Source organism: Volvox carteri (assembly GCF_000143455.1).
Source record: "Volvox carteri f. nagariensis unplaced genomic scaffold VOLCAscaffold_1, whole genome shotgun sequence".
Classification (NCBI taxonomy): Eukaryota; Viridiplantae; Chlorophyta; class Chlorophyceae; order Chlamydomonadales; family Volvocaceae; genus Volvox; species Volvox carteri.
The window spans coordinates 4015332-4033730 of NW_003307545.1; the positions used below are offsets into that span (position 1 = coordinate 4015332).

At 52.1% G+C, this 18399-nt stretch overlaps 6 protein-coding genes across 6 annotated transcripts; 3 read left to right on the forward strand and 3 right to left on the reverse strand.

The window, feature by feature from the left end:
* Positions 1-334: 334 nt before the first annotated feature.
* On the forward strand, positions 335-1334 carry VOLCADRAFT_102824 (uncharacterized protein; the record flags this gene model as incomplete). Its single annotated transcript, XM_002945827.1, has 6 exons — positions 335-468; positions 549-656; positions 735-868; positions 1026-1076; positions 1193-1234; positions 1285-1334. Coding segments are annotated over 6 exons (519 nt in total), but the record flags the coding sequence as incomplete, so codon positions are not given.
* Positions 1335-2056: 722 nt separating this feature from the next.
* Positions 2057-3887, reverse strand: rps18 (component of cytosolic 80S ribosome and 40S small subunit). The gene is made up of 4 exons (XM_002946177.1): positions 3817-3887; positions 3339-3514; positions 3007-3128; positions 2057-2346 (listed from the first exon to the last, which is right to left on the reverse strand). The coding sequence occupies exons 2-4, from the start codon at positions 3508-3510 to the stop codon at positions 2179-2181; spliced, it is 462 nt and encodes a 153-aa protein (XP_002946223.1). The 5' UTR covers positions 3511-3514; positions 3817-3887; the 3' UTR covers positions 2057-2178.
* A 1115-nt stretch (positions 3888-5002) lies between these two features.
* On the reverse strand, positions 5003-8294 carry VOLCADRAFT_78892 (uncharacterized protein). The gene is made up of 9 exons (XM_002946178.1): positions 8213-8294; positions 8053-8148; positions 7696-7935; positions 7452-7592; positions 7081-7287; positions 6624-6880; positions 6217-6423; positions 5886-6090; positions 5003-5709 (listed from the first exon to the last, which is right to left on the reverse strand). Exons 1-9 carry the CDS (start codon positions 8222-8224, stop codon positions 5563-5565), a joined length of 1512 nt encoding a protein of 503 aa, XP_002946224.1. The 5' UTR covers positions 8225-8294; the 3' UTR covers positions 5003-5562.
* A 259-nt stretch (positions 8295-8553) lies between these two features.
* Positions 8554-11142, reverse strand: prpL10 (plastid/chloroplast ribosomal protein L10). The gene is made up of 6 exons (XM_002946179.1): positions 11029-11142; positions 10883-10955; positions 10698-10805; positions 10492-10623; positions 9676-9858; positions 8554-9134 (listed from the first exon to the last, which is right to left on the reverse strand). The coding sequence occupies exons 1-6, from the start codon at positions 11052-11054 to the stop codon at positions 8943-8945; spliced, it is 714 nt and encodes a 237-aa protein (XP_002946225.1). The 5' UTR covers positions 11055-11142; the 3' UTR covers positions 8554-8942.
* A 124-nt stretch (positions 11143-11266) lies between these two features.
* On the forward strand, positions 11267-13136 carry rps8 (component of cytosolic 80S ribosome and 40S small subunit). The gene is made up of 5 exons (XM_002945828.1): positions 11267-11297; positions 11433-11505; positions 11815-11950; positions 12268-12471; positions 12687-13136. Exons 1-5 carry the CDS (start codon positions 11294-11296, stop codon positions 12897-12899), a joined length of 630 nt encoding a protein of 209 aa, XP_002945874.1. The 5' UTR covers positions 11267-11293; the 3' UTR covers positions 12900-13136.
* A 2342-nt stretch (positions 13137-15478) lies between these two features.
* gon18 (light harvesting complex a protein) lies at positions 15479-17753 on the forward strand. The gene is made up of 8 exons (XM_002945829.1): positions 15479-15687; positions 15804-15849; positions 15973-16042; positions 16231-16315; positions 16563-16733; positions 16852-16922; positions 17031-17070; positions 17230-17753. The coding sequence occupies exons 1-8, from the start codon at positions 15531-15533 to the stop codon at positions 17319-17321; spliced, it is 732 nt and encodes a 243-aa protein (XP_002945875.1). The 5' UTR covers positions 15479-15530; the 3' UTR covers positions 17322-17753.
* The last annotated feature ends 646 nt before the right edge of the window (positions 17754-18399 follow it).

Below are 18399 nucleotides of genomic sequence, written 5' to 3' on the forward strand. Positions count from 1 at the left end.
GCTGCGCCAGGTGCAGGGTTTTCGTGCCGCCAGCCAGGCAGGCGATTTGATGACGCGCAGCTAGGGCTGGCGGAATCTGCCTCACGCCTTGCATTTTAGCTGGTTTCTGGCTCGCGCCTACGGAATTTCCGTGGGTCGTCTCCGTATGCTTGCGGACAAATCAATATTGCACAAATTCAGCTATATGCATTCCTAGCTTCTAGGTTTGACTAGCGGTGAGCTATGAACACTGTCGTGCAGTGACTCTTAGTCGCTGATGATTGGTGGTTTGCACGGCATCACTGTCCGCATCAATGTACTTGTATGTGCGTATCGCTACATACCTTATAGCTGAATGGCATTGAGTGTATTACGGAGTAGTGCAATTGCGTATCGCGTTGCCTTGCGACGTCCTGCGGTGACCGTCCCAGGAAGGGCGGTACGCGCGATGGCGAGCGCGGAGGAGGCTGCTGCAAAAGCTGCAGCCCAGTGAGTTATACGCATCAAAACGCTAATCTCCAGTGGTAGAAAGATTCAGTTACGCCAATTCATGTTTCCTGCAATTGCAGTCTTGCCGACACGGAGCCACTTACTATCTTCGACAAGATCGTCTCTAAAGAAATTCCCGCCAATGTGATCTATGAGGACGACGAGGCACTGGCATTTAGGGATATCAGGTATGTCGACATTGCGGGCAGGTTTTTTCCGGCATCAGTTGTCGAGATAATTCTCTCATGGAGGAGTTGTGCATGCAGCCCGCAGGCACCAGTCCATTTTCTGGTAATTCCAAAAAAGCGGTCCGGTCTTACGCGCCTAAGCAAGGCCACGGAGGGTCACAAGGCGCTGCTTGGTCATCTTCTGTATGTGGCGCAGCTGGTGGCCATGAAGGGTCAGTGTATGGTTCAGCGTCCATCAATTGCGCTGGGAAGGCTCTTTCGGCAGTGGGAGCTGTGGCACGTTATGATGTGTACTGTACGTCCTTACTCACCTTGTAGTGCACTTGGTACCGCACTGAAAAAACCGACACGTTCCTTGTGGACCTGCAGAGAACTTGGGAGAAGGCTTCCGGGTTGTAATTAATGACGGGCCCAATGGCTGTAAGTTTTCACGGGCAAAATTGACTGTGGGGTTAGTTGGCAGTGCTTTGCCTTGTAAGCTATGCGTCACGCTGTCACGCATCTCATAAGACAGTACCTTATGTTTCGCTTTGCAGGTCAGTCTGTGTACCATCTACATCTCCACGTGATGGGTGGTCGTCAGCTCACCTGGCCACCCGGCTAACATGGCCGTTTTGCAGGCCGGGTGGCCAGGTGTGTGTTTCGTCGGACATTCTTTGTAACCTTTGGACTGTTGCGTACACTCCTGCAGCTTTCTCTGATGAAAGCATTGAAAACAAATGATGCAGTATCCGTACCTCTGTTACGAGTGACAGCACTAACTCGGCAGCTACGATGCAATGTCAAATGAAATCTAGGGGTCGTCGGACCCTCAGAACACAGCTTAGATGTACGCGGAAATTTTGGACCCGTCCCAAAAAATTATTTTTTTCAAGCGGGCGTAGGTCCCTCAGGCGCAATTTGGAGAATTCGGTTACCTCTTAGCTCGCGCACGCTTCTTGCTTCGATTTCTCGTCTGCTGCGTAGTCTAGCACCGAAGGGTGTCCCGGTGGCATCTTAGCACGCCGAGTTAAGCAATTAAGTCACGTGCCAAACAGGTCTTTTCGTACGAGGAGAGTCAGCGCACCGGTGCACGTCAGGGAAGTGGGTGCACCCAGGTCGGAGGCGGAGCTACGCCACGGGCTACCCAGGCCGCGTCCATTCTCCCATCCCACATTTCGCCCCTAGCTCGGTTGTAGGCTAGAATTTGTGCGCTGTCTTGCGAGCTGAGGATTAGGACTATTGTTAATTCGACCAACCGTTTGTGCCATTCTTGGGCTTTTTGGTCTGTGTTTATTCACCAGCCCGTTCGACCGCAGCCTGATTAGAAGCATGATTATCTCCATTTGGACAGGCATTAGCCATGCTTTTTGCATAATACCTGACCGAAGGATGCTTCTCCCGAAACCGTACTTGACTTTCAAGGCAATGGACTTCACGGCCCGTTACAGTATTTGAACCCAACGACAAGCAGTCGCACAAACGCCGGCGTGCATCATCCGCGCTCCCAGAAGCTAACAGAAACCACCACCAAGATGACACATTACTTCTTCTTGGCCACACCCACGGTCTTGCCCGCACGACCAGTCGTCTTCGTGTGCTGACCGCGCACGCGCAGGCCCCAGTAGTGGCGCAGACCGCGGTGGTTGCGGATCTTCTTCAGGCGCTCCAGGTCATCACGCAGGGCCGTGTCCAGGCCGGATGAGGTCAGCTACAAGTGAGGGACAGAAGCAACGACGTCATAGTGTGAACCCCACTGTAACCTATGCATAATCACACATGCACGTATCCTTATTACTGCACGACGCAAGTACAGGGATAGGAGTTCATCATCGCAGCAGCATGTGACGCATGCTCAAAAGCAAGGATGAGCTACATCAAGCCCATTAATCAATCCAGTCAACACCCCGGATCTACTGGGAAACCGTAACCCTCTACCTGGCCACACAGCCCTACTATGTGGTGACCACTAATGTGTTGATAATAGGCCCTATCTGCTGATAACTGGACAACACCGGTCCACTGCACACTTCTGTCCGAAGCTTTCAAAACTCGGCCTAATCCTTGTGATCAGCGACTTGCCCCATGCTTGCGGACACGAGTCGCCGCGACTGGCTACTTAGCCCTCCCTTCAGTCCCAGGGTTCGTTTAGGAAACGCTCCAATAACCGCAATGTAGATAACCGCTTTATACACAAGCCTACGTGAATGCCTACTGACACAGGACGGGGACCATGGCATAGTTTTTTTTCCAAAATTTCCGGCATTGGGGAACCCAATTAAAATTGGCATATTTGAAACCCCGCCCTCCCTGAGCTTCCAGCGCCAGCGATGCCGCCATGAGGCGGCATCGCATCCGCCTCGTCACTAACCTGGCTGTAGCGGCCAGTCTTGTGGTCCTTCTGCCTGTTCAGGAACCAATCCGGAATCTTGTAAGCGCGAGGGTTGGCGACAATTCCCATCATGCGCTCCAGCTCGTCAGCAGAGCACTCGCCTGCAGGGAAGAAGAATATGCCACGGCAGTTCCTGAATCCGGGACAACCGACACCGCAATCGATGCTAGGCTGTCCAGCGTCATCTTACGAGTGACACCCAGCCCGACATATATCCCCCGCAAAGCACACAATGACAAAGGCCCTCGTCACCATGTTCCATACCCATAAACACGCTCCATGCTCAGGTTCACACAGGGGGATAACCTTACCGGCGCGCTTCCTCAGGTCAACCTCAGCCTTCTTGCAGACCAGGTTAGAGAAACGGCGGCCAATACCCTTGATGGCCGTCATAGCGTACATAATCTTGTTCTTGCCATCCACGTTCGTGTTCAGCAGACGCAGAATGTGCTGGAAATCATCGCCCTGGACGAGAGAGCCCATTTTGCTGCGACAGGGAAAGAGACACGCATGCGGAAGGGCGCGCAGTTCAGCCATGGCAGCCGCCGACAAGCTTTCGCGCCTTATTCAACCGCTAGCACTGGAGGTTTGCCGGAAGAAGAACATAGGTGTTCAGCAGAATGTTCTGGGGTAAGGAGAATCGCTGCCGCCGGTCCGTGCGGGTGCAAGGGTCGTAGGGCTAACAGTTATAAGCAACACCACAAGCTTAATACGAATTTCACCGTAAACATTTGATACAACACTTTGCTTTGCAAATTTCCTGCATCCGTCGCCGCCGTCCATGCTCACCCCGCTCAACTATTAGCCGACGCCAAGCGACGGCTTCACGACGTGTAAGGAAGTGCTCGCAGCCGAAAGAGAGAACCTAAGTTAGTTACTTCTTTCTTAACACAGCGGGCAACTAAAGTCATTGCTCCAGGAGGGTTTCCCCACAAGCGATTGCCGTTCTATAGATGCTTCCTGATGCTCTAGACTTGCTAATTCATATTATGTGCATAGCTTAGCGCAGTTGCATGGCTTTGTGGCCAGCAGTGAATACCTTACGACTCTTAACGCGTTAGACAGCTTGTTATATGCTAAAGGCGGTATAACTACCTTAGACGATTCGATGCGTAACTCATCTTTGGCTAGTCTGTAGGCGTCCTAGGATATTTGACCAGATAGGAAAAGACGGAGCTTAACGGAGTCGGAGAGCTCACGGGCTATGCTATGAATGGTTGCGGTTTGAGGGCTGGGTGGAGTTTCCTAGCAATCCGGATATGCGAGAAATATGTCATAATTGGACGAGGCGAAGTTATGTTTGGCACCGATTCCGAAGGCGCGCAGGGATTTGTTGTGAAAAAGGATATCAATTTTTAAGTTCTGATTCCATGTGCGCCCCTTTTTGCATATTTGTTGTGGGGGAACACATTTTTGCTAGCCAGTACGGCCAAGTACAACATGTCACATGCTTTGTCATGAGGGCTGTAAGGAATTGATGAGCTGTAGGGCAGCACACTGGGTTGCCGTTGCACCTGCACATCCTTTGACTGCTTATCGCCTGTGGCTGCTGCGTGGCTGCTGCGCTGTAGACAAAACGGCCAGAAATGGTCCCCTGTCCACAGCGGGCAGCGCCGCTTGACAACCGTGAGACCTTGAAGGCCAGTGAAGGCCTCGACCAGTGCCATTCCACAGCGGGGATTCCTGGAATTCCGAAGTTTGTGCGAAAGAAATGTCAGCAGTCCAGGATACGCTGGCCACACCCTCCGTTTCGCGTCCTGAAACATCGCCTGCCATTCTTCCACATCTGGGGGTGCTAGTGGGTTTTTGCCCGCCCGCAGTACACCCGTCACTCAACCCCCTTACCAGGATCGGATTGCATGTACCCAACCCCATTTCGTGAGGGTTTGAGCATTGAGCCTCTGGTGTGTCCTCAGCGCACACTATATCGATTAATTGGGTCAGTGCCAGGTGAAATGTTCCAGGAGGAAAGGGTGAATGAGCAGTTTGTTTACTTGTGTGCGTTGCTCCGTGCTTACTCAGCAATTTGCCGCCAATTCGGTGATAGCCATGATTGGCTCACGACTTAGAAGCTACCTCCACGTCCGCCCACGTCTGGAGAACATCATTCCGACCGCTGTTCGAAGAACACCACTCCAACTAGCTAAGGATATATAAATCAAGCTCAGGATGATACTTAAAATGATTGAACACGAGATGCAATTCAGGGCGAGGGTTCAGAAGCAACTGGCTGTTCATTTGTCAAGTCGTCGTCAGAAGGTAATCGGCACGTTTCAATGCCTTATAATCGCATGGAATACACACACACATAGGTCACCAACACACTGCTCACATCAAGCTTGAAAACTCACACTCCTGCGACGCTTGGAATATAGTTACCAAGCGCTTGGTAACCATATTCCGATCCGTTGAGCCAGTCTTAAATTGTCAACCTAAATCACGTTAGTCATGTTAGTGCCCCGGTTAACCCTTAATCACGGACAGCTGATCAAAGCCGGCATCCATAGCCGCTACGACATACATAGCCCGCCTGCTTCACTTCCTGAGGTACAACAACTCGCTGTTCTTCTTGGCGTTCACAATGTCCGGGTACGCAAGTGTGAGCTCCTTTGTGCCGTACAGGATGTTGTCGACACACTCCACACCCAACATCAGGCTGTGGTCCTGGTTTGCTACTTCGTACTGCGTCCGGCAGGAACAGATCAGAGCGACAAGGGTGGGATGTCCGTTTGAGTTATACTGAGAAGTTCAGGTAATACTTGCTTGAGCGAAAGGTTGCAAGTTGTCAAACGTTGGTTGCGACTTGGGCTTCGGGCCTTGTGGCAAGGTCATGAACTCTCAATACGGCCGTGACCTACCTTGTAGCTGCCAAAGCGGCCGCGGCTCCAGATCCCGAACTGCTGCAACCAGGGTAGCGCCTTCTCTAACACCTCGTCGCGGCCCAAAGAAGGGGTGGGATAGCCGTGCTCGATTCGGCGGTGGTACAGCGACACTACCTCGTCACCTGGCTTCATGAGCTGGGTGTTGATAGCGCCGATAAGCGTGTCACGGACGACATCGGACCTGCCAGGACGGTGCGACCCACAAGTTAAATTCCGAACAAAGTACCGCAATACTGCTAGTCGATTTGCTAGGATACGGCCCCACAACGCAATACTCTTTAGCACTCCCCACCCGCTTCCCACTGACCAAGTGCCCGCCGTGCCGCCCAGCGTGACCGGCTCCTGGTTGACCGGCTTGTAGTTGGATTCGCTAACCTCAAACATCAACGACCAGTAGGGACCCTCCTTAGGATCGCTGCTGGCTGGCGTGCTGCCGTCGCCCAGGCACAGGGTAGGCAGCTTTGCGTCATCCGCCGGGCAGTTCAACTTCGCGTAGTTGGAGAACACCGTGCACCTAAGGAGATCGCATGCAAAGTAGGCAAAAGTGTCAACCATGAAGGCTGAATGGCTCCATGTGTCTTGACACATTACGGTCCAATTGAGTATAGTCCGGGTCAGCAAACAAACTGACTAAAACGTTGGTACATAAATTGCGGAAGGCCGGCCATCGGATGGTCCTGGCCATTCAAGACGATAAACGTTAAAAATACCCACCGGTAGAACGGGCAGTTGCTCTCCGGGAAGTACAGCCAGCACTTGGTTCCATGCGGGCACTCCCCACGGATGCCAATGCCGATGATGTGAGAGGAGCTATGCTGCAGCCCCCTGGCCCACTCTTCCTTGCCCAGCCATGTCAGTGTCAGGTCCAGTGGAATGGTGGACACCAGCGCGTCGTACTGGTACTGGTGCCCGTTCTCCAGCGTTAGCACCTTAGCGTCCTTGTCAATGGACACCACTTTCTGGCCGTAGCGCTGTGGGTATTGAAAATCGAGACGATCAATTTATTACATTGAGAAACGTACCATCAGGGTGAGCAGGTACAGTCACGAATGCTGAGCTCGCGTAATTTGCAAAGAAAACAAGGGAACCACATCCGATCATCATAGCACGCCTACTTGTAAGAATCCTATCCATAGACCACAACAGGCTACACTAGGGCGCCGCATTTTACCTGGCGTTCCTCGGGCAGCAGTTTGGCGACGCCCTTCCAGATCGCCCCGGTGCCGCCCGAAGTAGGGAACCGGAAAACTGCATTAGGTCCCCAACCGGCGTCCTCCTTGTTGTTAATGACATTCGTGATGGCGCGATCCACATCCACGGTGGCCACACGCTCGCCCAGCCAGTTGCACTGCATAAGACTGGTCGGAATCGCCCACACCTGCAGGGGCAACAGTGCCATGGCACATTCAATTCGCGTGTCCTGAGGCCAAATGAAGGCAAGAGGTAAATCCGTACAAGAAGCAGATGGAGATTTCGGACTGTGATGAAATTTGATGAGGAAAGATACTTTACTAGGACAGGCATGGCCACTGCCTTCCGTACCTTGAAGTTGTACGGCCGCATGAACAGGTCAGCGATGCCAGGGCCCATCACGCGCAGAATCCACTCATCGAAGTTTTTTGGGCGTCCTTGAGCAATCGCATTAGTAACCTTAGCCTCCACCAACCCGGTCAGGCATTTAATCTGCGTGGGAGAGTATTGTAGGTGGAAGTTATGTAGGTGGAAGTTATGCATGGTGTCCCGCTGGCTGTCCCGTACAGGTTTGCCTGCCCGAAGAAGAGCGTACCTGGTCATCCTTCGGCAGGGCGCTGATGTTGTTCTGGAATGGGTACGCAACCCAGCGGTCGCGGATCCACACGTATGAGACGCGCTGAAGCGTGTTCCAAGCTTCGGGTCCGGAGCCGAGAGCAGAGTCCAGCAACTCGTCGAAGTAATTCCAGTGGCTAAAGATAACATGACCACCCATATCAAAAAGAAACCCCTCAGGCGTAATGTCTGTGCAGGCTAAGCCACCCGCCTCGGGAGCCTGCAACAGGTGATCATGCAACTTTGCAAGCTCCCACAACGGATATACCATCTTAAGTTCTCCAAAAGCCTATTATACAAAATTCTATAGAGCCAATCAAACTTGCAAAAGACCCACCGCGTCGATGAGAAGCCAGTCTTTGTGGCCATGCTGCTGCAGGCGAGTCGCAGCTCCGAGCCCGGTTGGCCCAGCACCCACAATAAGAACACCGACCTGGACAAAACACATCCTTAGAAGGTTTGCCTAATTTTGCAGTGCGTGCAGAGAGCAACCTTACTTTCTCAACCATGGTAGATCTTAAGCCTAACAAGAGAAGGGCCTGAAGGGAGGGAGGCTGTGCCTTTTATCCTGGAAGAAATGATTAAAATGAATGGCCCAACTTTACAGTTGATACTGACGCATATAAATACGTTGACTTAAGGAAGGGACAGCACTCCGTACGTGCACGATCACTGCAACGGGTTTAGGGCACAGATGCGCGACATGGAAGTTGATAGAACCTACAGTGACGAGTCCGTTGCAATTAAAGGAATCCGGATGACTGCAGGCGAATTTGTTAGCTGAGCCAAGCGGTTGGCACTGCCCCTCCTTATTGACTCACAGCAAGCGGGGACAATTCAAATTTCTTTTCGTTACAGAATGCTGCATAACGTGACTCGCATTTCTGTCTCCTACACTACGTATTTACCTTCGCCCGCCTTTGACTGTGACCCAGAGCACATCGGCATTAACGATTTTGGCTCGTCCTTACATGAAACACATTAGCGCTCGTGGGTCTCCACCAATAGACCTGGGGAAGTCAGATACCAAACCCATTAACAAACGCTTCGCTGGCAGAGATGCATACGTCGCTAGTCATACGTTCATAACCGCCGACAAATACACGGCCGCGTCCAACACGACGGTAAAATTGCTGGACGAACCGCGCTGAAGACAAAAACTAGGAGCAAAACATTCTTCCAGCAATTGCGTTATCACCCTGGACGGTTTTACCCTAGCCAGGTGCTTCACGCCTTCACCACCTGAGCAAGCGTCTTGCTCTTATCATCATCCAGCTCTGACACTTTCTTCAGTGCAATCGCCAACTTCGTAGGCACCATTTTAATGCCCGTTGCCAGCTTCTGAGCAGGCTGCTTTGCAAGGCGTGCAATCGTCGCATACAGCTGCGCCTTCGTTGGTAGGTTCTCGCACTTCTTGAGCTGCAGGGGTCAAAAGTACGGCGCGAAAGGTAACACAATATAGGATGGTTCGTAGAACCGCTAATGCTCTGGCTACACTACAAACCACGCTCCGCATGCTCCCTGCGTGCTCATACCCTAGGGTAGGTGAGCTCCCTCAGAATTGTGGACATGCCGCTGCCCATTGCGCTCCAATACAGTCCCATCATTCAGAAGTTGAGGACAGGCAAGCGGCATGAGCCAACAGCAATGCTAATATGGAATCTGCGCGGCGCACACTGCATGAAGCGATGTGGTAATCTTCTTTCCGCAGATGCACGCGAGGTCGAACCTGCCAAGTACAGTTTCGCTCTCCCGGGGCATAGCGGCTACATTCCCATCTTCCACATTTGGTAACGCAATTAATCTACAACGCGCTGAACACGATGCCTTGTTCCGGATGAGAAGACCCAAATCCCAGGTTGAGCATTGTTGTATGCTTGCTTCGAATTTCGGCAGTTGATACACTTCGCAATCTGTGTCGATTAACCGGCCCATGAAAACCGCGCCATCCTTCACCCACCTCAGCCGGCGTCAGGTACTTCCCGGACATGACTACACAGGAAAGCTCCGTGGGCGGCTTAACCTCCTGGTTCTTTGCGGCCTGCTTCTTAGCTTCCGTGAACAGGTCCTCCTCAAACTTGAAATAGTGTTTCACGGCGTCCGCAATCTCCTCCTCGTTCACAAACACCCAGGCATTCTCGCCCTGCAAAGACAGCGCGTGCCTCAGCCCTATGCATAAACCGGTGCACAAATGGCATGCCATAATTGGCAACCCCTGCCGTGCCCACGCCCCCAATATCATAATCAGCGAGGCGTACGAAGGACACAAGAGTATCCTTGAATTCATCTTGTACACATGCTAGAACTCCATCACCCTTCTTCTATACGTCATTTCTTGTTGGCAACGTAATCTCACCAGGTACGGAATTAGGAGGAGTGCATAGGGTGGGTATTCCTTCCCCTTCCCGTGAAATTGCGAATGCCCAAGTTATGGCTTCTTACGTTAAGAGAGGGGCCTTAGCTTCCCATGGCGCAGCCTACGTATTACCATGGCCGAGCCCTCCTAGCTGAGGCTACAATATTTCAAAGCGTTCGGGAGACCATGCACACCGCGCTCAGGCGCGTCACGCCCTGGCGAGCGGGGAGGATAACAGCGTTCTCGCTTGGCGCCACAATTATGGACCCCCGCTCAAACAATCGCCTCAGCATTTGAGCGCAACTAATCACTTAAAATAGCTCGTCTCCGTAAGTTGCACTCGCATCTTGGCCCTCCGACCTCTTCCACCCATTGCTTAATACCATAAAACCCCTCAACACGTCGCGCCTTCCCCCGTACCTGGCAACCCTTTTCGGCGAGCGTCTCCCACCCCTGGGTCTGGGAGATGGCCACCTTCATTAGTGTGTTCTTAGTCACATACACGGAGCAGTTCGGCGGCAGGCCCTTGCGGAACCTTTGGATAGTGGGCACCTGCACAGCCGCCGAGGAAAGTGGCGCTCGTCACCACGACCGCAATTTTCAAGTCTAGATGCTGCTGCCCTTACGTCCAGACCCTTGAAGCGCATGCCAAAGACAATAATGCTCTTGTCCAGCTTCTCCTTCAGGGTAGTAACCACTTCTTCCTTCTTCTGACGAGTAATGGCGTTCATCACCTGCAAGGGGCGCGCCGAAAGATGTTCATGACACTCGAACAGTATGTCGGTTGTATGTCTGTTTCATCCCTACAGACCTGCAGACCCGCACGCTGCGTCCGCGCGCTGGTGAACGGCTTGGGGCTGCCCGCAAACTGGCTGCGCTGACCCCTGCATAAAGATTCCCATGCCATTAATGCCTACAATGAATAACTACTGGACAAAACATGGAAAAAAAGCGCACCGGAGGGCCATCTTGCACGTCTGCATATTGTTTGTGAGGTGAGACGCTTCTGCAGTGTCAGCTAGTTGCAGCACGTTCAGGCGCGTGGTGTAAGGTGCGAATATGAAAAGGGAGACAACCAAGGAAAGTTTTGGAAAAGTTTTTCGGGCATGGTACTCGCAGGGCCCTCCAGGGGCGCCGCCGCGATTGGACGTCCTCTTGAGGACGTCTTGCTAATTTGTTCTGTCTCTTTCCTGCACCATAGGGGTAGGAACGGTGCGGCACCATGGGTAAGTAATGACAAATTATCCTGCCAGGGAGCCTCGCTTTGTTGTCGCGAATGCAACTCAATGCTCCATGGACTAAGTATAATGCGTAGCAGCAGCTCTCAAAGTTAATATGTCTACACGGTACACAATGTGCAGGTATCTCTCGCGATTCGCTGCATAAGCGGCGCGCCACGGGCGGCCGCAAGAAGCACTGGCGCAAGAAGAAGAAGTAAGCTTACTCAGTTGCCGGGTCATGTTCACATATTGGGAAGTTGCAGCGTCAGTGTGAGGCATCCTGCCAGGGTTGCTGGATGTCTTAAATTTCACGGCCTAGCACTGGCGGCTGTCATGTTGCACTTCGCAGCACCATGAGAGACGGCCTTTGAAATGGAGAGGCCCTTTTCTTTCTCCTACGAAAGTTTCTTCGTAGTATCCGAGCCCAATATACGCTAAACAGCATAGGAAACTCGACCTCTCTATTCCATGGCAAGGCGCGGGTGGGACCCGAGACCTATATGCTACCGGGTGTTGTGCGCAGGTATGAGATGGGCCGTGTGCCAGCTAACACTAAGTTGAGCAGCAATGTGGCTGTCCGGACGGTGCGCGTGCGCGGAGGCCATACCAAGTTCCGTGCCCTGCGCCTGGACACTGGCAATTACTCTTGGGGCTCGGAGGTGCGTGTGACAGGGAACGTCCTAAATGCCTAGGAGAGGGTATTGAGATGTAGGGGGCGCATGGCATCATGACAACTAATTATCCACAACGGTAATCGTGCATGCCTTCATCACCCGCTGCCCCACGATGTGGTGTAACCACCTCCCCTCGGAGGGAAAGGAGGTCCCAATGGCTCTGTTTGGCAAGTTGCACTGGAACCTCTTGACGTTACTGTACGGTCGTGGTGGATTTGGCATCACTGTCCACTGGTGGTACAGTGCTTGGAACATCCATGTGTGCTTATCATGGCAGTCTGTGTTCCTACTTTTCCTCGCAGGCTGTGACCCGCAAGGTCCGCATCCTGGACGTCGTTTACAACGCATCCAATAACGAGCTGGTGCGCACCCAAACCCTGGTGAAGAACGCCATTGTCCAGGTGGATGCCACGCAGTTTAAGCAGTGGTACCAGAAGCACTACAACGTGGAGCTGGGTGCCAAGAAGGACCAGCCCGACGTGGCCCCTAAGCCGGAGGAGATCCAGGTGGGGAATGGGCAGTTCAAAGTTTGACAGGTGCTGTGCTAAAGCGTATGTTGTCATTACCTTTTGGGACGTCTCACTCCGTGCTCTCTTTTTCCTACTGCGGGATGTTCAATTATGAACTGGAGTTCCGTTACGTTCTGGCTTGCATCTACTGAAACTTGAAAATTGTATTACGCAAGTCGTGATCATATCGTCGGGCATGACGTTACCTGCAGGGCTCGAACCACGTGAAGCGAAAGATCAAGGAGCGGCTGCAGAAGCGCAAGCTGGACCCGCACCTCGCTGAGCAGTTCACGACGGGACGACTGTTTGCCTGCATCGCGTCGCGCCCGGGCCAGTGCGGCCGTGCAGACGGCTACATCCTTGAGGGCAAGGAGCTTGAGTTTTACCTCAAGAAGATGCAGAAGAAGAAGTCGAAGGCTGCGTAAAGCACGGCCTGCTAGGATCTAAGTGGTGTAACAAGTTTGTTCGTCGAGTATCTTGACGCATTAGTATCACTAGTTGTCCCCCCTTTGTGCCTGCATGATATCGTGTACCACATTTAGGCAAGTTCCCACAAGTTCAAACGGGATGCAATGGTTTTAGCTTACAGGTGGGCTCGGTTCCTGAACCCGTACAGGCGACGAGCATGTAGCAAGACAGACCACATGAAATCAGCCGTTACGAAACATTCCTCCATTTGTTGAACACCGGCGGTTGTGGCAAAGAAAGCGGCCGAAAGCACCTATGTGTGACATGGTCCGTGGGGGTGCGTACCCCTTAGCTGCAAACCGCGGGCTCAAGCGCTGCAATCGCCAATTAACACCATCCTAACATTTCCCACACGGGCGTTTAGTAGCAAAGCAAAGTCTTCCCTAAAACCTCTACATCATCTATCGCACATCGATCTCAATTTCCCTCCCAAAGTCCGCCACAATGCTCGTAGATCATGCCGACGCTTGACCACAAAATCTTTCATCCTGCTCTCGTATGCTGCCTTCGCATGCCTTTTCGCCCGGTTGTAGTCTGTCCGCGCGCGGCAAAAAGCTTCCCTGTATTATCCTTATAGCAGGCCGTTATTGGCGATGAATTACCACTTCGGACGTGTTGCGAAATGGATAACCGGAATCATATGTATGTAATTGCCAACATACATTGTAGTTATCACATGCATAGCTGATAACCATTGCAGAGTTGCAGTGACCAGGCAGTAGCAAGCCTGAAAGAGACACCCATGCATGTGACAGTGTATGCAGCTCGAGGAGGACAGCCTCCCCGGCCGGGGGCGGATGCCAGTCTGCATCTCTACCTACCTTCGTGTTGGCAGACCGTACCAAACGATGCCATGCATACTGTTCATTTTTACGGACACTGAACCCACATTGCGACGCCCAACGTCGTGCGAACTCATATACCCTTGGATACTGGTTGGCTCCATGTGGGTGCTTTCGCAACCTCGCGCAAATCCCTGAAAAATGAGTGTCAGCTTTTTCGTGCTTCAAAAGTGCTTCAACGTAACTCGGACGACAACTGCAGGGGAGCTACGGGCCCCCTCACAGCTTCAAGGAAACTGAAACGTTGTCATTTGCCCAAGCTTTACCGCACGCACAGCGCATGCCGGATTTTGCCTTGCGCGCGAATATTCCCAAGGCATCTTACGCTGCGAGCCGTCGTAGTTCTGAGTTACGTACATTGTGACCGTGACTAGCATCGGCAGCGCGTACCGCACCCGACACTTCTCGTTAGGGGGGAAGGAAAATGGGGTCCAGGAGCAAGGTCAATTCACAGACGGACAACGCAGCGCGTCGACGCATTCCCGATATTTCCCACGATATCTCCAATGTGATGGGATATGGTGGGTTCAGCTGACGCTGACTGAAGGAAAAGTCTGGGTCGTAATCAACTGACTGGGCCCCTCCAAAAGGCTACAAGATGAGCTCAACTGCACTGGACATGACCTTCTAGAACGAACGTACGAACCAATGCTGTGCGACGGTTACTGTGCCAATCTGCAAGGACAGCTTCCCCCTCCTTCTGAGCTGCCTGCAAAAGCAAACGTTGCCCACCCACGATAGCAATTTTTGCCCATTGCGGAGGGAAATTCAGCCCTACCAGACACCCAAATAGGTTAGCCTCCGTAAGCCTTACTTGTATTCATGCCCAACCCCCCATCCCCGTCCCATACCATAAGACCCCGTCCCATAGGTGGCCACCACCATACGTGGCCACCACCCTTCTCGATCTTCAGCATGGGAACAGATAGCAGAGATCCAATTCAGGGACACAAAGGTCATAGACATCAATGATCCAGCAGGTCATAAGCCATCCCAGTGCGTCTGCAAGGCATGCGTTTTACGCTGACCTTTGGGTCAAGTACGGAGCTGAATGTATGCTCAAGGAAGGCTAATAGGCACCATGGGAGAACTTCTGGCATGAAACCGCCGCACAACTCATACTTTCCGTCCAATTCTTCATGCAAGCGAAGCGTGGGTATACCTTGGGTTTCCTGCTTCGATACTCATGTGCCATGCTTGCTACGGATATAAATGTAAGCCGAATGATTGTGCCCAAGAGGGTAACAGTGGCGATGTAGGGAGCCCGACCCTACAACGTAAAAGAATATGGCGATCGAGACCCGCAGATAATTTTCACATTACCTGCCATAACCATCTTAGGGCCTCCGTTACAATATCGAAATATTATTAAGCAATTTCAATTGCAAATGACGCGGAAGGGTGCACAGGTAAACTACTCCAGGCTTTAAGCTTGATATATCTCCTGACGTCCAATTGCTGTATTGTATTGCACAAACTTTGCATGATGAGGTTACGAGGACTCATATGTTTTCATACTACCTTGCACCTATTCCTTTAATAACGAAAACCTAACGCTATGTAAAGTAATTAAGTTGTGCGCGTTTATAGCAAGAACGTTGGGCATTCTCTGCGCTGTATGATTTCAGTACGGCGATCTTGTACGTCCAATTTGGCAAAGTGATCATTAGTGACACACGGACTTGACGAGAACTGTCGTCGTTGCTGGCTTCGGGGAGTCTTTTTCTTTCACACATTCCAGATAAGATGGCCCTGATGATGAAGCGCTCGGCCGTGGCCGCTCGCCCTGCGGTCTCGCGCAAGGCCGTGGTTACCTGCGTTGCGCGCCAGTCATGGCTGCCTGGCAGTGAAATCCCCAAGCACCTTGACAGCCCAGCTGCTCTGGCCATGGCTGGCAACTTTGGTAAGCGGAGCGCGGCGGCTTCAACATTCAGTGGATTGACAAGTTCTTGGGAATACCTAGTATCTTCCAGAATTGAACCGCGTCTAAAACTCTCTGCGGGTTGCAATTAATTGCAGGCTTTGACCCGCTGGGCCTGGGCAAGGATGCCGAGGCTCTGCGTTGGTGAGAGAAGGTTGATTGCAAAGAGCACTAAGTCCTGTGAATTGTCTTCCCATCGGTTTTCGGTCTTATATCGTATTGTGTGGCAATCTGTATCTGATTTTAGCCAATGTTTTGACTGAGCAGGTACCAGCAGGCGGAGCTCGTGCACGCTCGCACTGCCATGACTGCTGTGGCCGGCATTCTCATTCCCGGCGTGAGTGGGAGATCGATTGTTTGTGTATCATCTGCATGATGTTTTCTGAAACGATTAGGCTTTGAGTTTGAGACAGATCCGAAGCCGCGTTTTAGGACACTCGGGGCATTCGCATCGGCACGGCTGTTGTACACCACTTGCTCTCTTCGCACTTAGAGTTGGATTTTTCAACTTTCCCTTGATTGCAGCTACTTACCAAGGCTGGTGCGCTGAACGTGCCGGAGTGGTACGACGCTGGCAAGGTTGCGATTGAGAGCTCTTTTGCTCCGTTCGGTAAGATCATGTAATAAGGGCTGGTCTTGTGTTCCGAAACTCTAATGTCTCTGACGTCGAGGACGTAGGGTTATGTATTTCAGGTGTAGGTTAATAAGATGTGACAGTGAAACTCACGATGGCCTTGACTCTCTTAATTGCGCTATGTAAATTGAGCTAGGTTAGCCTCATGGGACACGTGGGGTTTGGTCAAAGCGCGTTGCTTGCGTGCGTGCGCGTTGCTCAAGTGGGGTACCTGTGTCCGCAGGCGCTCTGCTGGCTGTCCAGCTGTTCCTGACCGGCTTCGTGGAGGCTAAGCGTTGGCAGGACTTCAAGAAGCCGGGTAGCCAGGCCGAGAAGGGCAGCTTCCTGGGCTTCGAGACTGCCTTCGCCGGCACGGGCGACAACGGCTACCCCGGCGGCATCTTCGACCCCCTTGGTAAGCTAGGGCGTGTCGAAGATCGACAGACAAGAAGTGATTCATTCTATGGTTGCTTCAGTGCGTTATCTGTGTCTCCTTTGGATATTCAGTTCGGTTGGCGTTGCTCCTTTAACAGGCCTGTCCAAGGATGCTGACAAGTTGGCTGACTGGAAGCTGAAGGAGATCAAGAACGGCCGTCTGGCCATGGTATGTGCTGAATCTTGGGTTTTTAGAATTAGGGTGACATGCGCTTGCATTGTCGGAGCAAGATACGGCCACATGTGTCTAACCATTGTCTCGTTCATGTCTATACAGGTTGCTTTCCTCGGCTTCACCGCTCAGAAGTTCGCTACCGGTAAGTAGCTAATGGGTTAGTGCTGGTTGACACATTACCGATAGGAATGGGCTTGCAATATCCTGTTATCGCTCAGTCATGCAGTGCTCAGCTTTTGTCTGTTTCCTACGTGCTGACCAGCTCCTGCCTGCCGTGCATACGTCCAATTCACGTTTGCAGGCAAGGGCCCGATCGACAACCTGGCGGCTCACCTGGCGGATCCGTGGCACGTCAACTACGCTTCGAACGGCGTTTCAGTTCCGTTCCTGTAAGCGCTATGCATAAGCGTAAATGCTTACCAGGCAGAGTGACTAAGGCGTGTTGCGTGTTGTTGACGGAAGACGGTGGCTATTGGAGCAATGGGATAGGTCCCAGCCAGAAGATTGTTCCATTTTGGGATGTGTGCCGAGAAGAGACTCAATTCCCTCAGGCCTCATTTTGTAATACGCACATGTTCGTCGTGCGGTCTGAGGCTGTGGGTTCAACTCGTACGAGGGGAAGCTTCCTGTGTATCCTTTTGTAACGACGCGACGATTTCCTTGGAACACGTTGCCGTTCGATTGCTAGACATCTTCTGCACACTTACGACGTCTTGGTGAAGTACGGCATACCGAGACGCATTAACGTAGGCACAGGATTTGGTGGGGTCAATTTTGTTTCCTTACTGTCTTGGGACAGACCGTTGTAAAGTCATGGGGAAGGTTTGTCCAGCCGGTTATGCGACAGCATTCCCTATCTTCGAGGTGTCCCGCAAATCTTTTTATTAGGACACAACGCATGTGCACAGGATGCCACAAGCCCAACATCTAGTGATGTATCCTTGCTTTACCATGGCTCAACCCCAAGACAATTAGGTAGAGTTAGAGAGTGGTCAATGATTTAGTTTATTTCACAGTTTACCCACGTGATCCGGCCCCAGGACCTAGTAAAAACCTTCCTTTGCAAAGTAGCAGTCAAGTTGGTTGGTTGCCCTGAAACAAGCATGGGAGTATGCACATTAAGTAAAACGTCAAGGAGGACCCAAGTAAAATGTCAGGATGACCGACCTTGCTAATCGTGTGCGTGACGGCGATGGAGTAATTTCGACGTTTCAGATTCGCTCAGGATGCGCCTTCTAAACAGTACTGAGTGCCTGTCGTTCTTTGTGACTTAGTGCCTTTGGTGCCTTTCAGTGATTTCCTGTCTCCAGTCGTAACTGGTTGTGCGTTTGGTGGCAGTAACGCCGCACTCGCTCAGACGTCTGTCTCCCCGCCCTTGATGCTTTCCTGCTGTTCTGTGGGGCTGCTTGTCTGCTCGTCAGCGGGTTTCGTAATCTTTTAGGTTACCGGCTAGTCCTAGAGAGAGTGAGAT